This window comes from Peromyscus californicus, unplaced genomic scaffold (assembly GCF_007827085.1).
Source record: "Peromyscus californicus insignis strain IS unplaced genomic scaffold, ASM782708v3 Scaffold_7__1_contigs__length_154581171, whole genome shotgun sequence".
Taxonomy (NCBI): Eukaryota; Metazoa; Chordata; class Mammalia; order Rodentia; family Cricetidae; genus Peromyscus; species Peromyscus californicus.
The window spans coordinates 61,353,797-61,375,748 of NW_026294595.1; the positions used below are offsets into that span (position 1 = coordinate 61,353,797).

Sequence of the window (21,952 nt, forward strand, 5' to 3'; positions counted from 1 at the left end):
TGGCCCTCCACCTTATTTTTTGAGACAGGGTTTATCACCAAATCAGGAGCTTTAAAGACCTCTCTCTTTTTTCCCTGTGAAATTTGCTGATTGAGAAAGAAAAGTACTTGATAATGGTAATCACAAAAACAACAAATCCTGATTCCTTAGTATTTACTTGGAATTTACTGTCAGCTATTAACTTCTCCGTAAATGCTTAGAAGAGCTATACAAGGCAACTGATTCCATGTCACATAAGTAAGCAAACAAAGCCTGAGAACAAGCAAGGCTTATAAGCCCAGCACAAGAGACAGGGTCACAAGTCTGAGGCCAGATAGGTCTACATAGTAAAGTCCAGACAATCTAGGGCTACAAACCAAGATTCTATCCCAAGACATTCTCCTCCCACCCACACCCTCAAAACAAAAACCCTGAGACTAGTTCTTAAATCCTAGCTGAACAGGAAACAAGGCATATGCACACAGGAAGCAGCTAGTAGAACAAGACGATTAAACACATTTCATATTTAAGCTTTTCCTTGCCCTATTTTGGAAATTATAAAAGAGGAATTGATCAAGAAAAATGAAGGACTTCCTGCTACATTGTTGAGGACTTGGCTTTAGTACTAACGAGGAATAAACTTGAACATTAATTGTCACAGTTCATCCCAAGGCCTTATATGCTATCCAGACAAATATGTTCCAAGAATGAGTTCCATTTTCCAACTTCTAAATACTTCTAATTCTGCCAAAGTGCCATCTATAAACCAACATTGAACTGGAATGTCCCAGCTCTTGGATCAGAGGGAGAAACTGAAAGAAGTCAAGTGAAAAGCAACTTATCCTGTTTCAGTACTACCACCAACCACTAGAGGGCGAGCCTGTCATACTATTATTTATTCATAACTACCAGGAAGGAAGAGCCCCATTATCTGTGAGCTCATCTCACCCTGTGGGAGCCACAAGGGAGAAGAGAATCTATTGTGTGGGACTCTCCAAATAAGACTGTTGTTGGTTCCATAAAACCACTCCCACTGTCACCAAACACAAAGTTAGCCTGACCAGACGGCCTGCCTAACAGGTACCAACACTGACCGTTAAACAATGAAAGACTCAGTGGGACAAATCATTTAGTTAAAAAAAATCTAAAAATCACTTTATAATGTCAGTGAAACAAAATAAAGTTAAGTTGTTTTAAACGCAGATTGCTAAACATTATATGAAAAAGGTTTCCTTTTAATGAGAGAGAAAACAAAAACAAGACACATGTAAGAAAACTCCAAGGATCCACCAAACTGTTCATGAGAGAATGGTGTTTCAGGCTGTATGTGTTGAGCAGATTTTACTTTTCTTGTTTAAGTAACTACAAAAACAATTGCCATTGCCAGATTTTTTTTTTAGTCACTCAAGGAAATTTATCTTTATACTTCCTTCTTTCATAGGCAGTAGATCAAGATTCTTTCCTTTGGGGCTGGAGAGATGGCTCAGTGGTTAAGAGCATTCACTGGCTGTTCTTCCAAAGGACCCGGGTTCAATTCCCAGCACCCACAACGGCAGCTCACAACTATCTGTAGCTCCAGTTCCAGGGGATCTGGCATCCTCACACAGACATACATTCAGGCAAAACACCAATGCATTTAGAAAAATTCTTTCCTTTAACAAATAGCAAAAGTGCCCAAATGATCAATAACCTGCTTAAGGCTATATAAATAATGGCAAAGGCACAACTAGAACCAGAGTTTTCAAGTTCAGTGATTTTTCCCACTAATCACTGCCTCACTGTGTAAGTTTGACCTTGCAACTGTTCTTGTAGGCCTGAAACAGGAAGCTGAAGATGTTCTTGCTAGTCAAGCAGGTTTCCAAGCCCAATGCCACCCTGGAACAAACCCAAGAACCAAGCCCCAAACCCTCTCTATGTGAACTGCCACTTCAAGGGACACCAGGGAATGGCCTGGCCATCCACACCCATCTGTGTCTAATCTCTCTTTGCCAATGAGGAAGTCAGAGCAAGCAGACTTGCACTCCAGCCCCACTCCCTGGGCAGACTGTTCCAATGATAGCTGCTATCTACTTCTAGCTAGCTTACACCAGCTGAGACCTGGTGCCCCATCAGGAATAAAAGGTGAGTCACATGGGAGTTGAATTTGCTAACCACACCATCTGAAGAGTGTCAGTGACTCAGGCTTAGATAACAGGGCTTCTACTCCTGTCCCCAGACTAATTCAGTTTACGGTTAGCCAATACTACCTAATATATTCAAAAAGTAAGTGCCAAGACCTTTGCTTTGGTAGGTCATGAACCTATATACAGAAATTGAGCAACAGTTGCCAGGGCACCCTCACTATCAAGATAACTATAAATTTTGCCTTATTTCTTGGCTTGGAAAATATAGACCCCGATTTATTCTAAACTAATGTTTTCAGCCCAAGACCAAATATGTTTTCTGTACACACCCAGAACTTAGGATTTTTAAAATAACCTTTTCTAAATATGAAAACCAAGTAAGAGGCGTGACAAAGGTACTAGTGCACAGCACACCAAGCCTAAAACGGGTCCTTTAGAAAAGGCCTGCCCAGCCAGCTATGTTGGTATATGCTTTTAATCCCAGCACTCAAGAGACAGAGGCAGGGGGCTGTCTGTGTGTTAGAGGCTAGCCAGAGCTATACAGTGATATCCGGTCTCAACAACCAAAATAAAGGGAGGAAAGGAACAAACGGAACGTGGGTGGGAGGGAGGGTGGACCTTTCAATCACATTCTAAATACTCTTCCAAGGCCACTACTGCTCATCCAAACAGTAATCCTTCATGCCACCAAAGACCACCCCAAGGAATAAGTATCCTCAGAACAGAGAGATGCTCAGTGACCTTTGGGAGTATTATTAAGGTACCATTCCTGACTCACTACCTTCATAAAACTCTAACTAAATACAAAGTGTCAGGGCTTCTGTTAGATCAAAAGTGATTGTTTATAAACATCAGGATTGGAACTACTGCAAGGACAGTTCTTAAACACAATCTTAATTGTGTTCTAATACCAAAAAAGTAGCTTAAAAAGTTCTCAGAAACAAGAGTGTGAACATGGCCAGCCTCCTGGCCTCAGACTCTTTGTGGTGCTCCTTTCACTATCACCCAAAAGGAGACAGATCTTAGGCAGAATTATGGCATAGCAACCAAGTCTCTTCTTTTAGGACACAGACTGATAACCATCACTAATCACTTTTGGGTTTAGAAATGTCCACACAATAGTCCAAACCAGCCTTGAACTTAACTGCAATCAACCTGCCTCAGCCTCCTCAGCAGTGGAATTACAAGTGTAAGTCATCACACCTGGCCACAAATCACTTTCTCACCAATTGTGGTGACACACACTTGTAATCCCGACTTGGAAGATGGAAGAAGACAAGAGTTCAAGGTCACCCTCTACTACATAGCCAGACTGGTGGACAGCCTGAGCCACTGAGACCCTGTCTCAAAAAGCAGTAGCAAACAAATAAAAACAAAAAAAAATCACTTAGTATAACTAAAATATGACTCTAGTAACAAGAAAGAAAAAGACAGCCAATCAACATTCAATGAGCCTTCCATGAAGAAGAGAGAAAGGAAGCCATGGGTGTCACTGACCCCTAAAAGCTTAGAAGATAATGCTACCCTTGTCCCATCTGGGAAAAGAGCCCTTCATCCCCTGTTCCTGCCCACCTGAGGCGTCGGCGAGGGTCCGAGGGTGTTCCTGTCCGACGGGCAGTGCCATAATCGGACATCATGCCATAATCTAGGTCATCATAGCCCATGCTACGCTGGTCATCCTCTAGCCCATAAGGCTCTGGATGAAAGCGATGCAGATCCACACTGCTGCCACCTACTCGAACCTGGGGCTGGGGACCATAGACATCTTGTCTACTGGGTGCCCGGTAGCCTTCCATGCTGGGTCTATACCGCTCCTCAATTCGGGTCACCCGGGACAGACTGCCGTAGTTGTCACTAGCACCTGGATAACCATCTTCATAGTGTCGGCCATATCCATCTGGGGGATAGTGGAAGTTCCTAGGAAGGGTTGCAGTGCCTGCCTGCCCCACATAGGGCCCAGGGCCCCCATTGCCATTCTTCCTGAAATCACGGCCCAAAGTCTGGATGAAGTTGTTGGAGACTGATGAGGCGTCCACAGGCAGTCCATCTGGTCCCATGGGGACTGGCTGTACTGTCCGTGTTGTCACCGTCTTCACAACTTTCTTGACCTTCAGTTAAGCAATGAGAAAAAGAAAAGCAATTATTGAAGGAAATAAAGAATCTAAGTTTAAATTCTACACCACTCCCTTACCTTCTAGATCTTTACTTAGAAATGACTCATTTCATTGTGTGTCATCTATACCTTTTTTCACCCCACAGAAGCCCCTAAGTGAGAAACTGCCCTGTCAGTAGCAGCCTCTTGAGGAAGCTATTATAGCTGTCATACTCTGTTCTCTTCCCCCTTCCATTACATTTCCCTGCATTTCTTTTACCTTTTCTGTATGCTCAGTGATCATTTTCTTTCTGGCAATCAGTGACCTGCATCCATCTACCTGGTTAACCTCTCTACTAAAAGACCACAGACAACCTATCACTCTGAGACATGCAAATTTCAGCTTACTGTGGTCTCCGTCCGCCTAGTAGTCCCATCGTCTGAGGTCTCCACAGAAACAACAGACATGGCTCCTTCAGGGTCCTCCTCTGTGTAGGTTTCCACAATCTGCCCTGGCTCCTGCATCCTGGGGATAGTGCTATACAGAAGGTGGTTGTGATCCTATGAGAGAAGAAAGCAGGAAGCTACAACTAAATCTGTGTAGTAACAATCCATCCTAACAAGAAATGTTAGTGCCTCTAGAGACAGGACATCTGCCCAGCATCCCCCACTGGCCTCAGGGTTTTGAGAAAGAGTGGTTGTCATCTTTTAAACTTGTAAAAAGGCAGGGCATGGTAGTGCACATCTTTAATCCTAGCACTCAATAGGCAAAGACAGGCATATTTATTTGTGAGTTCCAGGCCAGCCTAATTTATATAGCAAATTCCAAAACAGCCAGGACTACAAAGTGAGACCCTATCTCAATAAATAAATAACTTGTGTAAAAGGACAGTAAATATAATTTCCCAGACATGAAAAGAGGTAACTAAAACCATGCTGACATCCCAGTAGCAGAAACAGAAGATTTAATTCCCATTTTTGAATATGAACTATGCTAACTGTTACATCTACATCTGGGTAATACTTCAAAATAGCTTACCCAATAAAGACCTTTTAAGACTTAAAAAAAATAATAAAAATAATCAAGAGAGTTTTACTTTGTTTGGGGTGGTACCAGAAGTTGCACCTGGTGCATGCTAGGCAAGCATTCTACCTAAGCACTAAACAATCCAGAACCCTCTTCTTACTTTTACTTTGGAACAAAGTTCCAGTAATTTCCCAGGCAGGCCTTCAACTTTTGATCCTTCTGCCTCAACCTCCCAAGAAACTGGGATTAGACTTGCACCACCAGGCCCAGCAAGAGTTATCTTCCAACTGGTTTTATGTTATTCCTCAGATACTCCCCAGGCAGTTTTTAGGTAGGTTTTCTATTATGTAGAATTAGGCTACCCCCACCCCACCCAAAAAGAAAAAAAAAAATGCAGTACATGAGGATCAAATGAGGAGACAGGAGTGCCATGATAAAAGCTAGTTTTTTTTTAAATCAACAAAACTAATATAATTTGGAACGGCACCTTTTTATGTTCCTAAATTAAAGATTAATGAATATTTACGATAAGCACTCCAGCACACCAATATGATCATAAAGACTAGAGAAATAAAAGGCTATGAAGCCATCCAGACCTTGAGTCAAAACAATTACCTGGGGTCCGTTGAGTTTCAAATCTGAAAATTTCTGTCTCTCAAGGTCAGCATCGCCCATAAACCGGCCGTTCTGAAACATAGCCCATAAGACAATTGATTTTCTGGCCTTCCTTTGTTCTTTCAAATACAAACAACTTTCTTCCAAACGAGAAAAAAAAAAAAAAAGGGGTGGAGGGGGCCTTTCAAGAAGGTGTTTGCGGCCTGAAATCCTTGTCAATATTCATAAAAGACTTCTTAATCTTTCCTCAACGTTGGAATCAGGCCTAAAATTCTGGCAGATTGGGTCTCTGGAACGTAAGAACGTTGAAGTTCCATGAGTACGCAGAGTTTGAGGTCAGTAGTTTCAAGGATGTATCCCTACTGTCTTGAGTACATGAGAAGCATTAAAAAAAACATTTGCTGAATAAATAGCATAGACTCCTCTACACACAACCTTTATGGAAAGCCCTAAGAATATAAGGCAAGTAGGAAAAGCTATGATGGGATGGTTCCCAAAAAAGGCCTTCTTTATTGTTCTAGGAATCTTCATGCTCTGCTACCATGGGAAACTCCCATTCCAAGAAGCCTTTTAAAGAAAGAAGAGTTAATTCTCCATTTCCAAATATGAACGAAAGTACTCGGCAAGCCCCTTCAAGAAAAATCTTAATATCTTTATCAAGTTACAGCCACAGAATACATTCTAAAATGTTCTTAAATTGCTCTACCTTAAGCACCAAGACATAACCTAATGACAGTATACACATAAAAGCACATTTCTTGCTCCTTTCCCAATACAATAAATACACTAAGCTCCAACAACCTGGGGAGATTCTTCCTCCGCCCATTCCCCCTTTACATAGAGTATAATGCTGCAGGGGGAGGAAGTTAAACATTGCTTTCAGGAAGAAGACAGGGTGTGGTTTCATTGCTAAGCAGAGGTTAAAAATAAAAGAACAAGAGAGAAACCACTAAATCCTGGGATTCCCCACCACCTATGAAACTGAGCAGCCCCACTTTCGTTCAGTCTATCTCATCCCTAACTTTCTACTCAAGTTCCTGTAAATTGCCCTGAACATTACAGTCTCTCTTTACGTCCTGATGATTCCCAATTCCAATTATGACCACTGGTTTAAGAATTAAACAAGAAGCTGGACATGATTGCAATCCTAGCACTGAGGAGGCAAAGGCAAGGGGATCATAAATTTGAGGTCAACCTGAGCTACAAACCAGTATCTTATCTTCAAAAAGTCAAAGGTCAAGCCGGGCGGTGGTGGCGCATGCCTTTAATCCCAGCACTCGGGAGGCAGAGCCAGGCGGATCTCTGTGAGTTCGAGGCCAGCCTGGGCTACCAAGCAAGTTCCAGGAAAGGCGCAAAGCTACACAGAGAAACCTTGTCTCGAAAAACCAAAAAAAAAAAAAAAAAAAAAGTCAAAGGTCAGACTGGGGGTTGGGGGTGAGGGTGGAAGGTGGCGTACACCTTTAATCCCAGCATTCGGGAGGCAGAGCCAGGAGGATCTCTTGAGTTCGAGGCTAGCCTGGTCTACAGAGCGAGATCCAGGACAGGCACCAAAACTATACAGAGAAACCCTGTCTCGAAAAAACAAAACAAAAAAACAAAAACAAACAAACAAACAAAAAACAAACAACAACAAAAAATTCAAAGGTCTGGAAATGTTGCTTAGTGGCCAAGTATCTGCCTAGCATGAACAAGACCCTGGGTTCCATGCCCACCTCCTCATCGTTAGTAAATAGTCTAGGATGTAGCTCTGTGGTAGAGTCCATGCCTAGCATGTTAAGGACTCTAAAGTCAATCTCTAGCACTACTGAATAAATAAATAAATAAATAAATAAATAAATAGCAATCAGTTAAAAGACCTGAGCATAAGCACTGCTCTAATTCCACTCAGAGACCTCTTCACAGGCAGTCTACTAAATGCACACATGCGCATTCACTCTCCCGCTACACACACACACACAGAGATAAAACTTCAGATTACATCACTGTAAAGTCAGATATAAACCATAGGAGACACAATATAGTTCTCATTTCTAAGACCACCCCCACCCCCTTCATCCATCACAGAGTCAGCTAACCCAGAGACCATCACTGGCTCCTGCGGTTACCTGGGTTAAATAATAGCATAATACTCCCTCTTCAACTCCAGCCAATAAAGATTAACAATGACCCCTCCTTCCAAAACATGATTTACACACCAAACAAAAACACACAAGGGTAATATGGAACAGGAATATACAATTTACCAATACTCTAATGCCTTCTGAGAACAAATTGTTCCCTGGATGAGACTGAACTGGAGCTAGGAGCTCAAGCTGTCCAACTTCCCCAATCACTAAGTGGGCATTCTTTCCTAATTTTTGACGTTAAGAAAAAAGATATCTCAACAAAAACAGAAGTGACTTGAGTGTATCTCCAAACTGCACCACCATAACTAGAATTGTATCCCTGCCCAGAAAACCTACTCCAGCAAAACAGGAAGTCTCACCGGTTTCTAAAGTCTACCCAACTCAGATCAGCAACAAATCCTTTATCTCTTAATGAGTGTTTGTCACATCCCTGGAACAGTTCATCATGAAGTACACACACTGGACAGCCCAGGGCCAGTAGCATCTCGTTAAGGATCCAGAGCCTCTCTTGACCATGCCAAAGTCCTACCTGCAAGTTTGATGGGGAGAGGGTTACCTGATGCCGACGGGTGAGGGTGCCGTTGGCCATGAGTGTGTTGGCATCTTGTGGTGAGACCCGGACGCGTTCCAGTTGCGCCGAGACATGGCGCCGTTCCTCCTCCAGCGCCCGGGTCAGCTTCTCAAACTGGGCCTCTTGTTCCTTCACAGAGGCCAAGATGCTGGCGGTCGACTCCACCTCTGAGTCGTCCATGAAGGTAAGGGGAGGAGCCGCCGCGGGGCAGGATAAAAAGTAAGGTGGACCACAGAGGAAGTAGAAAGGAGTAGGCCCCCTCACTTCACACTAGGGAGGGGGGCGGTAAGAGAGAGAGAGAGAGAAGAGAAAAGATCACAGGTCAGAGAAGACAGGTGAATTGTTAATCCCCAGTGCCAAAGATGCCCTCTGTAGTTTTACTGCAGTGCAGAAAGCAAGACACCACCAACCAAGCTTAGAGCCCATCACCAATGTCTTCTCAAACAGAATCATTTGCCTACGACCCTCTTTTTACACTCTACTATCAACAGCTAGTGAAAGAAAAGGTGGCAGCTTGACCAAAGTCTCCACACTGTTGGCAGAACAGGGAGACTATGGCATGGGATTAAAATTAGATTCGTTTTTCCCTGGAAAATTTTGCAGGTATCAGTTAAATCCAAGTTTTAACTCCCTGGTATAGGTAAGCACTTACTGTCCTGCAGGGCAAGCTCCTCGAGATAATGGGACAGCAGATTTTACTTAAACCTCTCCCAAACCTGAACACTATAAATATAGTGGCGTGATGAACCATACCAAATTAAAATGCCAGTTAAGAAATGGAAATATGCCAGGCAGTGATGGTGCACACTCAGAACTCAGAAGGCAGAAGCAGGAGGATCTCTGTGAGTTCCAGGACAGCCAAGACTACAGAGAAACCCTGTCTCCAGAAACTAAAATAAAAAAAAGGAAGAAACTGGGGGGGCGGGGGCGGGGGCGGGGTGACTTCCCAAAGTTGAAAGACAAAAGGCCCCACCATACATTTATGAAAAGGTCTTTCCATCTTCCAAAACTATACTACATTATAAAGCACAAAACATGTTAACTGAAACAACACAGTGACAAAACCACAAGTCACTGTATAAGGTTTTGCCTCTAGTCCTGCCTGTGGTGCATCCTCTAGTCCTACCTTTTCAGAAGGCAGAAGATCACAACCTCAAGGCCTGACTAGGCTACAGAAGTTTGTGGCCAGCTTGGGCAACTTAGCAAAATCTTGTCTCAAAAAGTTTTTATGACCAGGTGTGGTAGCTCATGGCTTTAATCCCATCACCTGGGAGGCAGAAGCAGATGGATGTCTATGAGTTTGAAGCCAACCTGGTCTATATATCGAGTTTCTGGACAGCCAGGACTACATAGAGAGAGACCCTGTCTCAAAAAAAAATTATAATAATAATAAATAGAATGTATTTATTGCTGAACAGCAAACTGGAAGGAATTTTTTTCCTCCCATATACCCTCCCTATCCTCTCACCAATCCCCTAAGGAAAAGAAGGCAACTAAAATAATTTGTAATGTTTAACAAACATATATTCCATACACACCTGTTAAGAGAAGGGTCGTAATTGATTGGTTTAGCACAGAGAACAGCCCAGTCTAGATTCACATAAATCATGGAAGCATCCCAGCCACCTTAGCAAGCAGCAAAAAGGAAGGAGAGAGCTGCAGAAATATGAGTAGGAAAAATGAGAATGGGAAGAAAATAAACTATACCCAATGCATAAATACAAAAGGGGAAATATTGGGAATGACAGGGAGTTATTTAAGACACAATTTGGAATTGCTTAATGTTAACAAATACCCTTTAGATTTTGCTGTGTTCAGATGTCTGGGCCTTGGATGTAGGATTAATTAAAGCACAAATTGTTCTGTCACCTAGAATGACTCTACTTTTAATTCCATGCAGAACGAGACCAGGTTATAATGCAGGAAAACCCCCACATAGCCTCTGTTCCAGGCAACCAATTTGGGGGTGAAATTTGTTGTTGGAATGCCCTTCCTCCTCCTTCCCACCCTTAAGGCAGAAACCTCAAAGCCCAGTCCCAGCATGCCCACAAAGACATTGAGAAACCAATGCAATAGTCATGGTAGAGAAAACATGTGGAGACTAGCCTAGGCTGGGCCTTCTGCTTAGGCTCTCTTTCCCACGCTCCCCAGAGCCCCACCAAACACAAAAGCTTGGGCCTGTTTGCCTTAGAATGTATCCAGCATTCAGCAAGCAAGAGTACCCAGAGGAAACTGATAAACAGGTGCCCAGCAAACTGAATTAATTCAGCCACTAAATAGAGAACATGCCGAACTGCCCTAAATCCCTCCTACCCAGCCCTGGGCTCCCACAATCACTTATCAACCACTGTTTTCATTCAGCCCAAAGCCCAATGCCACTTTCTCATACTCCTACCCCACATTCCAACAGGCCACTCAAAGGTCTTTCTTTGGTAAGTACTCTTTTTTTTTTTTTTTGCTTTTGTTTTTTGTTTGTGACAGTCTCCCAGGCTGGCCTCAAACTCACTATAAAGCTGAAGCTGGCCTTGAATTCCTGATCTTCCTGTCTCTACTTCCCAAATACGGGAGTATAAGAATGTATCACCATGCTTTGCTTTAATTGCTCCCGTTTCATCCGTATTCATTTTAAAGACTTGTCCTCGTCTGCCATGTACAGTGACCTATGACCCTTCCACATCAAGAGAACCCAGCTCAAGAGAGGCTCTTCCAGTTACTGCACTGCAGTTACCACTGTGGCAGTCTCCACCCTGTAATCTTCTTGCTAATAAAAGCCCAGGCGACCACTACTATGGGGCACACAGAAACAACACTCCCTGCCGCACAGAGACATTGTCACCATGCCATAAATGGTCACTGTTTGCCCCCACAACTTTAATTCGATACAGGGAGTTAGAAGGAAAGTTAGGGAAAGCACTGAGGGATCTAGGTCACAAATCAGGGTCTGGAGAAACACCAACTTCTCCAGCATCCTGGCTTTCACCCTGACCAAATAACTCTGAGAGGAAAGTACAATTAAGTAGAAAAAGAGGTCACATTCCTAGGTCTTTATACATGGATAGATTTTCTGTTTAAAACAGACCAGGTGGATCTCTGTGAGTTCGAGACCAGCCTGGTCTACAGAGTGAAATTCAGGACAGGCACCAAAACTACACAGAGAAACCTGTCTCGAAAAAACCAAAAGAGAGAGAGAGAGAGAAGTGGTGGCTGTGTGAAACAGGATACAACTCACAAGACTGGTCCCAGTCATAACTTAGGTGATAGTTATTCTCCTGGTGCTGTCAATAGCACCAGCCCATTCTAAGTCAGAGCTGCTGTGAAGACTGGCTGAGATAAGTGTGTTCTACAAGATGAGGTATTAAGTTGTTTCAAGAGTTAGTTTCAATCTTCCAATTACATTACTTCATGGAAATGTCTCAGCTCCAAACTATTTTGTGAAGTAGTAGATGAAATGAACTGGATCAAGAATACAATTGGATTCTACAGAGTAGATGAGCTGGTTTCTCTACTCCAGCTCTATATAGTAGGAGGTCTCAACTAAACCAGTGTTTCTGGGACAGAGGGTGTTTTTCTTGTACCTGTCGGTCCCTGTAGCAGTACAAATCTATTACATTCATTCTTAATTCTTTTTCAGAGCCTTACAGGTTTGTTACCTCAGATGAAGAGAACATGAAAAAAACTACCAATGACTGAATGACTTACATTTATTGCCCTGGCAATCACAGAAACCATAAGGAAGTTAAGTTTTACTACAAATGTGAAAACAGACTCATAGGTGAAAAAATTAACCAAGTTCCTAGAGTTCATAGCAAATTTAGAATTTAAACCTCGGTCTAGAATATTTTTAAAGCTTACATTCTCTTCTATGCCATGCTGTCCAAATACAAGACCAAGCAGAGCACACTGGCAAATGCTTGTACTCCCAACACTTATGAGGTTCAACAAAAGAACCACAGGTTCAAACCCAGTCTGGGGCTACCCAACAAAACCCTTCCTCAAAAAAATAAATAAATGAATGAATGGTCCCCCAGGGCCCTCTGACTTATATTTTAAGACCTTTCTTTTCAGGAAAGAGGGAAGGAAAGAGAAAAAGGAAGCATACTTGAGAAGGAAGCTGCAGCTATGACGTGCAACAGCAGAAAGTCTCCTAACTTGATGACTCCTCTTCCTGCCAAACACCATAAAAAGACCAGTCTGCAAACCACCCACTGACTCCGGCTGGCCAAGAAAAGCCCTCAAGCCGGCAGTGGCAGCACACGCCTTTAATCCTAGCACTTGGGAGGCAGAGGCAGAAGGATCTCTGTGAGTTCAAGGTCAGCCTGGTCTACAAAGTAAGTTTTGAGAAACCCTATCTCAAAAAAACAAAGAAAGGCCGGGCGGTGGTGGCGCACGCCTTTAATCCCAGCACTCGGGAGGCAGAGCCAGGCGGATCTCTGTGAGTTCGAGGCCAGCCTGGACTACCAAGTGAGTTCCAGGAAAGGCGCAAAGCTACACAGAGAAACCCTGTCTCGAAAAACAAAAACAAAAAAAACAAAAAAAAAAAAAAAAACCAAAGAAAAAGAAAGAAAAGTTCTTAAAGTCTTTCCAGATTCACCAATTAATATTGTCAAAGAGACACTTTCACTAAAAAAGGATCATGGCAGGGGGTATTTACCTTGTTATTCTCATAAGATTATGTTTTATGAGAATAGCTGTGCTTACTTTTAACAAGCCATAGGTTTTTACTGGATGGAACCCATCCATACTAGAAAGACCTTGCAGGTCTACAGCTTACTCATTCAAGCAATGACAATGATAAAATGTCAGTCTCTTTTGTCAGAACTTCAAGGTAAATTAAAAATCAAATGTCCCGAAGGACCAAAGAATTTGACAGTGCCAACCAAATAGCAGAGCAATAAATAAAACCAGTCACCAACAGCACAGCCCCTGGAATGATTTGTTCTACTGTAAACTGGCTAGAGAAATCTCTTTGGGGGCTGGTGAGATGGTTCCTGGACTAGGACTGTTGTGCACCAAGCTTGATGATCTGAGTTGGATTCCTGGGACCACATGGCAGAAAGAGAAACCTGCTCCTACAAGTTGTCCTTTGACCTCCTCAAAGGAGTTACAGCACTCATGTTCCCAGACATAAACACACACAAATCAATAAGTGTAATTAAAAACACTTTTATAGGAATATAATTTGGGCATAGTGACTCACATCTATAACCTCAGCACTAGGAGGCTGAGGCAGGAGAATTGCTAGCACCAATCATCATTATCATCATCATCGTCATCATCATCAAAGAACATGGACTTTTAGATCTCGACTGCATCAAGTCCCAGATTCCAACATTTACATGATACTGGGCAAAGTGCCACTTTGCCACTAAACCTCAGTTTTCTTTCTCTGTAAGATGGAAAAATAAAAACACATAAGGGTAGTTATGAGAACTAAATGAAACAATCCATGTGAAGTGCTTAGAGAAAGTCTGAATATCTGGGAAATCACTGGCAACGTAACTATAGACATTACTACAGTTTGAACACAGGGAACTAGTATGTCAGTGTGAGAAACTACATGCCTTCCTTGCTCCCATCACTCCACTGGAATTCTTTACTTTCTTAATAGCAAAGATTAAATGAAATCCCTGACTTCAAAAGATCTAGGATCCAATCACTGGTTCTGCCAACACACACACACACACACACACACACACACACACACACACACACACACACACGAAACCTGGGAGAAGTAATAACCCTGTTTAAGTTTCAATTTCCATTACCTTCCAGAGCTTCATTTAATGACAAAGACTATTACACCCCCTAACACCCACAGCCACCCACACACCCCACACACACATGCACTTCCATGAAGCTCAGGTAGATACATCCATACATGGCCACACCTGGGTGTGCTCTGGAAGAAATCCCAATTTTCCCTGAGTAGAAGAGCTCTCCAAGCTTCGATCTTCAGGCTCTAGGGAAGGGATTACAATCTTCTGTAACCAGTCCCAAAGCCTCCTTTCTTCCTGTTAGTACATTATAAATCAAAACCAATGCCAGAAATGTATGTTCTCCCTCAAAGCAAACTCCATTTCTGTGTCTTCTGGGGCTATAAAATGATTTTTTAAAGCACACCAATCAGTAACACAGAGCAAGCACCTGTAACACTTGAGCACCATATGACAGAGCTTTCAGCCAGAAAGGATGTATCCAAAACTCACAATTCATCGCTTCTATTCAAGCCCACACACACACAGAGAAAATTACCATTCTCTTCTAATCTCAAAGAAACATATTCTGTGAAAAGTTTTTCTAAGACTCCATATTAGGAAGAATGCTTGTACCAGAGTCCAAAGTTCCAGCTCCCAACCCAACACTTATAAGAATTTCCACCTTCTGAAATTCAGTCAGACTAATTATAGTATTTCTCACTTCTCTGTTAAGATTCATATCCAAGGCTGGGCGGTGGTGGCGCACGCCTTTAATCCCAGCACTCGGGAGGCAGAGCCAGGCGGATCTCTGTGAGTTCGAGGCCAGCCTGGGCTACCAAGTGAGTTCCAGGACAGGCGCAAAGCTACACAGAGAAACCCTGTCTCGAAAAACCAAAAAAAAAAAAAGATTCATATCCATATTAACCCCAAGTCCCTGGAAGGTCTATGCCTGTAATTCTAGATACTTGAACTGAGTGAGACGTAAGGATCACAATTTAAGGCATACCTGGGCTACATAAAGGAGTTCAAGGTCAGGAAAACCACCTCTCAAAATAAAAAAATTAAAAATTCAAGGGCTGGGGATATTAACTCCGTAATACAGTGCTTGCCTAGGGGTCATAAGACCCTAGGTTTAGTCCTGTGTAATACACAAACCAAAGAAAAGATCCAAAGACAGAAGAGCACAACAGTGTGTGCCTGTTGCTTAAGGCAGTTCTGGTTCAGCCCAGGCAACATAGTATGACAATAATAATATTAGTAATAAAAAATAATCTAAAGGGGACTCTGCTCACTTCATAACTTCATCTCAACTGAGAACTACTGAGTCACAAATTTTACACTCTAGAAATTTTTGCATTTCCCTGAGACTCCACTTAATGAAAAGGCTGACCAATAGTGTCTTACTGTATCCACCTTAAGGCTCACTTGGGAATTAATGGACCCTCTGGGGAAAGTAATACATCTGACTGAGGTGCCAAAGGAAAAGAACTTAAACACATAAAAGCTTTTTTTCCTAACAAATTATTTTCCTGACTTAAATTACTCTCCACATGGGGCTGGAGAGATGGCACAGCAGTTAAGAATGTTTGCTGTTCTTCCACAGGACCAAGTTCGGTTCCTGGCACCCTAGTCCGAAGCTTACAACTCTAGCTCCAAGGGATCTGACACCTCTCCTGGCTTCCTAGGGCACCTGCACACATGTGCACTTACATATATATATACACAGAAATAAAATAAAAAGAGCCAGGCAGTGGTGTCCTGCACTCTGGAGGCAGAGGTAGGCAAACCTCTGAGTTCAAGGCCAGACTGGTCTACAGAGCTGGTTCCAGGACAGCCAGGGCTACATAGAGAAACCCTCTCTGGAAAAGACAAAAATAAAAAACAAAATAAAAAGAAAGAAAAAAATAACACGTAAAAGGTTTTTCTTGTGCCTCTGTGGTAGCTCACACCTGCAATCCAAGCATCAGGGAGGCTAAGACAGGGGATCCTTGGGAGTTGCTGAGTGAGGCCAGCCTGGGCTATATGAACTCCACGACAGCCTCGGTTACACTGTGTGATCCTGTACCCTAAAAAGAAATAAAGCAAACTACCAGGAGTTTGATTCCACTTTCCCCTGGCTGGCACGGCAGAGGCTGTGTTCTGTAACAATGGACCTGTGCTGTACTAGAGGGTTCTTGGACTGAGAGGACACAGCCAGGCTTAGGGTAACCAGAGCTACAAAGGTTTCTGGATCACGGGCATCTGAAGGGCACAAATCCATAGGCCATAGGATGGCCAAGGCAACAAAGCTTGGCTATCCTGGCCTGACTCTGCTAGGGAGCATGTGGCCAAGCTGAGCGATGAACTTAGCTCAGAGAAATAGACCAGGCTTAGCAATATAGGCCAAGCTAGCCTAGAACTCAGCATTCCTCCTTTCCTCGGCTTCCTACTGATGGGACTACAGGTGTGCATTACATCCATTTCAGCACTTAACGTTTGCTTTCTTTTCCAATTTGCTTGTTTGAGACAGGGTCTCTACTCTGCAGTCCAGGCTGGCCTGCAACTCTATATAGTCCAAACTGTCTTCAAACTCTCAGCTTCCAGAATGCTAAAAATGCACTTTGGCCACCATACATGATAGATTTGCAGTCCCTACTGTAAATTTATAGTTTCAAAAAAGTATATAGCGACTGGGGAATACAGCTTAAAGGTACAAAGCTGCCTAGGATGCAGGCAGTTCTGGGTTCCGTCTCCAGTGCCACAAGACAAACTGGTGCCCAAGCAGGACAATCATCAGAGCCTAGGAGTTTGAGGAAACCATATACTGAAAGACATCTCAAATGGAAGAAAAAAAGATGTTTTCTACCATCGTGGCCTCCTCGGTTCAGAAACTATATAAAACATTATTCCTGTTCTTTTTTCCCTTCCTAAGTACCCTAGGAACCAACCCCCAAGCCCTAGCACATTGACAGTGGCTAAAATTGGGCTGGCTTTGAAGCAGAGGAAAGGTGTGACTCTCCTATGGAGGAGCTCAGGACTGAAAGGGCATGGAAAGAAACAAAACCTGCTTCTCTTTGGAGTTGTATGACACATACACAGGACTGGTCTAACAAGTCCTTCTGATCTCTCAGGCCAGGCCACCTCCCTCTCCTCTCCTCCCCCATTAGCCAGGTGCCTCTCTCCAAGGCCCTTCACTGGGACAAACACTGAATTTTCTCTCAAGAGACATTGAGACAGCTACTCACCTAGATCCCCCTGCAACTCTAGCAGAGGGACCTTGCCTAGCCTTATAAGGAAAAAGCAGGGCTTGGGGAGAAGCCGATAAGGAAACAAAGATAAAAGGGAGGTGTGGGGGAGGTGTCTGACTAGAGGAAGGGGAGAGGCCAAATGCCTTTCTCTTTCCTGAAAAAGGAGGGAGAAAAAAGGGAAGGCAGTCTACAATGGGAAGTGAAAAAAAACCAAGCAGAATTCGATATTGTTTAACTCTCATTAAAAGGGAAATGCTAAAATTAACTGTGACACCTTATACCCCCAGGCAAAAAAAATCAAAAAAATATCCAGAGAAAAGCTTAACCTCTGGGTTTAGGAGAGGTCACCCAACTGTTTGAGCTCACATTCTTTGTTTTAAAGAGGCAGCTTCTCACCAACCCTTTTACTTCCCATCTACAGCATTTCCCCATCTCTTTTGCTCACCATTTGGAAATAACTTGGAAAAGGTGGAAGCACATAACTGAGTCATATTTACAAAGTCCCTACTTCCTCAAAGCCCTAAAAAGGACAAGACAATAGACAACCTGTCTGCCACATTTAGGGAACACTTGTCTATCTGGACAACAAGCAGTGAATCTATGCAGAAAGCAATGAGAGGAAGCATGAATGTCTATTTTAGCTAACAGGATAAAATGCTTTCCCATCTGAATGAAAGATAAAATACAAACCTAGAGTAAAGTGTACTGCAACCGCCCCTAGAAAGTATCAGTAGAATCTTCTCAATCCCTTCTGAAGCAATACCAGCCAGCCTGCCTATGACATGAGGTCTAGCTAGTATCGGTGTGTGTTGCCCAGGTTCTTTGAAACCCCAAGTGGGTTCAAGTGATTCTTTGCCTCACAGTCGGTATGCACACTAATAGCCCTTTTTTATGGATGAATAAACTACTTATCAGAAGTAGCATTGCTAATAAGTAGTAGAAACATCCTACTCATATCCATATTACTTCTCCCCGATACAGAAGAAAGTGTATGAGCTTTCTATGCTTCCCGTGGTTATGAGTCATTCTAAGTCCACAGAAGCTAAAACAAGGGATTTGTTGCTGTTGTTGTTGTTGTTTAAGGAGGATATGATAGTACATACACACCTGTAATCCAAACACTGGGTAGGCTAAAGCAAGTGAATTTCAAGACTAGTCTGGGCTATATAGTGAGCCCCTAGCTACACACACACACACACACACACACACACACACACACACACACACATACACACACACACACACACACACACACACACACGCTTGAGGAAAGAGGGTGGGAAGTGGACATGGGCAAGGGGGAATGAACCCACCAAGAGAGACCTTTGGGTCTTATCTTCACTTTAAAAGGCAAAACATTTCTCAATTCTGGGGACAAATGGCTTATATTTTACTTCAGACTTAGTTTCCTCTTTTTTTTCCTAGAACTCACTTTGTAAACCAGGCTGGCCTCAAACTCACAGAGATCTACCTACCTCTGCCTCCCAAGTGCTGGGATTAAAGGCTTTTGCCACAGCCCAGCATCAAACTAAGTTCCTTTTTATAAGGAACAAGAACTCAGAGAAGAAAGGCAGTGGACACACAGATTACTTTGTACCAATCACCTACTTTTGCATTGGCAAGCCTCGTGTCACACTGTCACCCTACCTCTCCTCAAGAAAAAAAAATCTCACCAAAATATTCTCATTTTTGATGTGACATCTCACTAAGTCAAAAGCAAAGGTCAGAGCTAGGGTGGGAAAGAGAAGGAACTAGAAGCAGGGAAGATTGTGTTGGCCGGCATCAGAACAGAGGGGAGGGATTGTTCTAGTGGTATGTTAGCAATCTGCCTCTAGGGCAGCTGTCCTCCTGGGCAATCAAAGGCAGATCTGTGTGTGTGCTATCGGGCTAGCCAGCTTAGCCAGAAGTTGAGGACTCAGCCACCCAATCAACAAAATGAGAAAAGATGCCTGTTTCACGGCTGTAATAAAGAGCAGGAAAAACAAAACGAGGAAGAAAGGGGGGCAGCAGGAGGAGGACAAAGTGTCGCAGGTACTACTTCAATCCCAGGAAACTACCAACTATCCCCGGTTATGGGTAAACATTGGACATCTACAATGAGGGGATGCTGAAACCAAATGGGCAAGGTACCAAACAGAAGGGTTCCAGCATTACCAGTTTCTTTGTCCCTTTCAGACCCAACAAGGTTTCTGCAACATACATAGTGCATCAACATTATCTAACACTTATGTCCTTCTAGAATTCCATTCTTAATTAAATCCTAAAGATCCATAAATAAGTACACACAAAACTCAGTAAGTTCCTCAACGCTAAGAGATCAAGGCCATTTATATAACTCAAGTGCTAAGATGTAAAAGGCCACAGTCAGATCTCATACCCTCTAATCCCTCAGAGTAGCTAGATGCTCTGAGACCCATTAGACACACAAAGACTGCTCTCTTCTCAGTAGGGCTCTGTAGCAGAGCTGCTCTCCAGGGACAAAGAGATTTCACAGGAGAACCACAAAGACATCACCCCTCTCTGTTCCCCCACTCCCAGCTTTCTCACTTCCTGTCACAGTAGCACCAGACCACAGTCTCCCAGAAACAAACAAATACAAAGTGCTGGATTCTGGGCTGCAGGCCAACCACATTCCAGGGCATCCTGTCTACCAATCACCAGCTAGAGCTCCTACTTTGCCCTGCTCAGTTCCTTATCATGTTCAGGAAAACAACCCTCCTCTCAGCTTCAAGCCAACACTACATAGGACAAAGCTCAGGCCTTTAAGAATCAGCAGAAAGATACTATGTGCAAAGACCTAAGTAAGAGTCTGGGGGGCGTGAAGGATTTTTTTAAATTGTACTTGGTAAGTTTTCTTACTTTGGAGACACTGAAATGGGGATTTTTAAAGCTAAAGCTGCCATTCCAGTCAGCACATCCCCAAGTGGCACATCCCCAAGAAAGCACCACCAATGACAAGTTGATCACCAATAGGAGACTGTCCTCTGTCACGTTCTCTATCACCCATTTCCATTGCTTTTAAAACTTTCAAACTTCCCTACATGTGGAGTTAATTCCTAAAGCCAGCCCCACAGAGAACAAACAAAGGCAGCAGACTCCACCCTACAGAAAGGCAGTTATCAAATTCTGAGGGCAAAGTTCCTGACTTCCCAAGAGAACATGAGGAAGGCCACTAGGAACTGCACTGCATAGCAGGCAGCAAAGAGGTTGAGACAGCAACCTCAGCTTTTCCTAGAGCCTAGTCAGAAAGAAAACACTGGCTGGCTCCGAGAATGGCTAAACTATACTTGCACAGCCCACTGGAAGCTAGCCCTATCCTCCAGAAGCAAAACTTTAGACAGAGGTCAAGCTCCATCAATCAGAGATTCCTGAGGTCCAAAGAAATAACACCCTTTGCCCAAGGTTCCATTCACTGTGCATAAACAGCCAAGCTCAGCAGAGTTCCGAGCAGAGCAATAGTCCAAGCCAAGAACTAGTAAAATGCCATCCTTTCTCATCTTTTCTCTCCTTCCTCCTCCTAGCCACCACCACTACCCCCATCCCACCCCCATCCCACCCCCATCCCACCCCCCGCCATCAACCTGCTGAAGAAACACTTATCAGCTAAATCCTGAATCTTTGGCTAAGCCTTGATCTGTGCAGCACAAGAAGCAAAAGGCGCTAAGTTGAAAGCAGCACAACTTGGAGGACCAGGCACAAGCAGATGGAGGTAGGGTAAGAATGTATACAAAAGCCAGCTATTCTAGGTTGACAGAAACCAATATTTAGCAACACTGTTTCAGAGCAACAGGACAAAGCCATTACAAATCATGTCACTGAAGCACACAATCAAACAAAAGTTTCCAATTTTACCTAACCCCAAATTTAATTCTCTTTTTCTCAAGAATTTTGAAAATGTAGTTACAAATGTCAGTATTCTTAATGTTTCCTTGCTCAGGCCCAAACCAAATAAATAAGAGTGGATTGTATACTATGAGATGGACATGCAAAATGAATTTTTTTAAAAAAGCATTTAAGGAAGTTTTCTGAAATAAAACAACAAAAAACTGGTTATAAAAGACACCCCCCAAAGACAGAACTCCTGATGCTCTGAAAAGATGTCTGGGAGGTCTGCATCAAACTGAACAGGTGAGACAGGAAAGGAGTGCTGACTCAGAATTGTTATCACCCTGGAGTGTGAGCCAGGGTTAAGAAGACTAGTACAGTCGACTACAATTTAACCTAACTTCACTAGAGATCCTGAGTCTAACTGTATCTCTGGCTCTTTCAAACATATCTGGAAAACTCAACCAAAGGGATAGTTAAAGAGAACACTCCTGGAAGGCCCAGGACTTCAGGTGAAGGATGAATCTGCTTTGCTATCTAGCTTCCGGCATCATGCTCCAAAGCCAAAGAATGAGAGGGAGGTTGGGAGTGGAGGCTCATATCTGTAATCCCAACACTTGGGAGATGGAGGCAGGATGAATGCCGAAAGTTCAAAGTTAGCACGGACT

The 21,952-nt window shown here is 43.2% G+C and overlaps 1 protein-coding gene across 9 annotated transcripts in view; it reads right to left on the reverse strand.

Annotated features, from left to right (window-relative positions):
• The window catches only part of Ctnnd1 (catenin delta 1), a 54,624-nt gene that overhangs the window by 17,936 nt on the left and 14,736 nt on the right, over positions 1-21,952 (reverse strand). For 7 of the 9 annotated variants that reach the window (XM_052722929.1, XM_052722928.1, XM_052722924.1 and 4 more), the window contains exons 2-6: positions 10,072-10,189; positions 8,519-8,803; positions 5,837-5,908; positions 4,603-4,755; positions 3,675-4,210 (exon numbers count right to left, since the gene is read on the reverse strand). In XM_052722929.1, coding sequence (XP_052578889.1) covers positions 3,675-4,210; positions 4,603-4,755; positions 5,837-5,908; positions 8,519-8,713 — 956 coding nt within the window. In that variant the 5' untranslated portion in view covers positions 8,714-8,803; positions 10,072-10,189. Of the gene's footprint in view, positions 1-3,674; positions 4,211-4,602; positions 4,756-5,836; positions 5,909-8,518; positions 8,804-10,071; positions 10,190-13,730; positions 13,920-21,952 lie in introns of all 9 variants that reach the window. The other 2 variants (XM_052722922.1, XM_052722923.1) reach the window with 2 other exon arrangements.